The sequence below is a fragment of the Aptenodytes forsteri genome, unplaced genomic scaffold (assembly GCF_000699145.1).
Source record: "Aptenodytes forsteri isolate BGI_AS27 unplaced genomic scaffold, ASM69914v1 Scaffold44, whole genome shotgun sequence".
NCBI lineage: Eukaryota > Metazoa > Chordata > Aves > Sphenisciformes > Spheniscidae > Aptenodytes > Aptenodytes forsteri.
The window spans coordinates 348,364-351,214 of NW_008794213.1; the positions used below are offsets into that span (position 1 = coordinate 348,364).

The following is a 2,851-nucleotide window of genomic DNA, read 5'->3' on the forward strand; positions in this document are numbered from 1 at the left end:
TTCTCTCTTTCTCTCTTTCTCTCTTTCTCTCTTTCTCTCTTTCTTTCTTTCTTTCTTCTCTCCCCCCCCCGCCCCCTTTCTTTTCTGAACATGTAATTTTTGATATGTTCAGTGCTAAACTCATATGAGAAAATTTTGAGAATAGGGAATAGTTGTCCTTGATGTGATCGGCCATTTCTTCCTCTGGATTCAAACTTCTGAATTTTTTTTTTTCCCATCTTGTTTTCTTTCTAGCTTTTTCTTATCTCATTCTGTCAGTTTAGATGCATTGCATTCTTATGTGCATTCTGCTGTTACCATTTCAGAAAACATTAGCTAGAATAAAAGAACGTGTTCTGTCTATCACAGTTAGTTATTGTCTTGTACTTTCTTAGATTCAAAAGGCCATATACTCCTGTCTTCCCTACAGGAATAAAGTAGTACAAAACATAACTAAATGTGGATGACATGTATGGAAAGAGAGAGATGAGCCAGAACAGCATTGTTCCTTGTTGCTTATAAGCTCTTGGTTGTGCCAATATGGAATATTTGTTAGAAAGTCTTTTATGAGTGTGGCAAAGGGATGGCATGGGTTCATGCAGATTTCACGTTCTGATTAATTCATAATATTTTATAAGAAAATTTCATCTAGGACTTAAAATGTTTGTGGTTTACAACTCTTGAACATTACTGACAGGAAGAAGGCAGTATTAACTCCTGCAAGACCCTTGCTGTTGGGAAGGGGAGGAAACTGCAAGCAGGAAACTGGTTCAAGCTTTGGGGCTGAGTTCTGTCTTTGGCTCGCTATGATGGATGGGTCTGAGAGACCACCAAAGAGTATAATGTAACCCATATGTTTTGTTTTAAAATTTCTGAAGTATGTGATTTCCTTTCTTACTTTCTTCTTCTGGGAAACTTTTCATGGAAGAAATGGGCTTTGCTTCAAATTTTTAAGATACGTACCTGGAGGCATTTGAGGAAACAACATAGTTACTATTCTGTCCACCTGTTTGTTCTGTATTTGGAATAACCAAAGACAATAGTATTACCTTTCATTTACTCAAGTGTAATCTGGGCAAAGCACTTCCCTTCAATGCAGGTTAATATATAAATTTTAATTCATATAAATGTACAATAAATGTAATACAGGAATATTTATTCTGTATGAACTTTCCACATGAGCTGATTCCTGAAAGAAATAAATTCACCAAACACATTATATATACAAAAAAGCTGTTTTCTCCAGCAGGATTTGAAACAGTGAAAAATCCCAGAAATGTGGATCTAGTGTGGCTCTAAGGCAGGCAATAAAGTGCGACAAAGCTGTAAGAAATATAGTTATTTCTTTAGTTGTGGTTCAGGAATAACAGAAGTCCTTTGTCATCCAGAGTTACATGTTGCAAGAAATCATCTAAGTGTGGCTAATGTGAAAAATGTTATAGAACAATATTCCATTATAACACCACCTTTCAGACATTCGTTCTGGAGCAAGGTGTTCATTTTTGGATTCAGTAACAACTGGTTGTGCATCCTCCTATACAATGTTATAGAAGTAAACATAATTAACTCTTCTTTACAGTTGTTAGCACATAAAATTAAGGGGTTCTTATAGCCAACCTGACAGTTATTCTTTTTGCATAGGTTGCTCATTTATACACTACAATAACAGAGAAATATTTTTTGATTTCCATAAATCTGCTTATGATTCTCTCTTTGAAGATGAAAGTAATTATCCACCCACACGAAATTAGGAAGTGATATAACACTAATAAACACAGTTGTAAAAGAGATTTACATAAAATATATCCTTAAATTGAAGTATCAGCAGCCTGAAAAAGAATATTGTGCTTGAGCAGAACTTGTGAAATTTGTTCATATGAAGTTGAGAATAGGCCTGTGCCTTCTAAGTAAAGAATGTCTTTCTTTCTGTACGGAGTTTGAGTTAATTTGTATAAAATACAATGTGGCAAAATTAAGCTTTGAGGTAAATTGATCAATGTTCATCCAAAGGTGAAGAATATAAGCCTGAGCCTCATTTCACTTTTAAACACCAAAAAACGTCTCAAAGGGCTTTGGGGAGATTTACATGATGTGCCAAAAATTCTTCTTGCCTGTAATAATTTCATCCCAGAATGATTTAAAAGGGCACACCATTTAATGTGAACTATGTAGGAAGTCAAGATCTGTTTGTTTACCTCATGACATGAAAGTAGTAATGGCAGTGGAAAGGAACCTCTCCTTGTGGGCAAACAGGCCCATAAGAGAGAGAAGCTGTATCAGGATCAAATTCCCACTGTTGCAGGTTTTCTCTGGAGTCTGCTCTGCAGACTCCTGGTCACTGCTGTCATGGCTGTCAAAGATTTGGATGCTACTCCTCACCTGGGATGATGGGTCACAGAGCTTAGATGCTATGCTTTGGAAATTGAGGATGTCCCCTCACGGATGTCCTGTGTGATTCCTGGTACTGGACTCTGCAACCATTGTGCTGATGTCTCTGCTGATCCATGCTGCAAAATAATGCAAATCAGCTGTAGCGGGGCTGTGGGAGTTGAAGAAGCCTAGTTTTTAAGTCCATTGTTGGATTAGCTATGATGAGTGCTCTATCTGTCATAGAATCATAGAATAATTGAGGTTGGAAAAGACCTCTAAGATCATCGAGTCCAACCGTCGACCCAACACCACCATGTCCACTAAACCATGTCCCTAAGTGCCTCATCTACTCGTCTTTTAAATACCTCCAGGGATGGGGACTCCACCACATATATACTACACATTTCAAAGATCTTTTTCACTAGCCTTAGCAAACTGGCTCAAATCAGCTCAACCTTTGATCTGGGAGGCTTAAAGCATAAACATTTATTTACATGTGTTT

General features: G+C 37.1%; 1 protein-coding gene across 1 annotated transcript in view; it reads left to right on the forward strand.

The window, feature by feature from the left end:
• Nucleotides 1–2,851, forward strand: part of ADCY1 (adenylate cyclase 1) — a 171,902-nt gene that overhangs the window by 18,392 nt on the left and 150,659 nt on the right. The window contains exon 3 of the mRNA XM_009285327.2: nt 688–712. Within this exon, the coding sequence (XP_009283602.1) occupies nt 688–712 (25 nt within the window). The remainder of the gene's footprint in view (nt 1–687; nt 713–2,851) is intronic.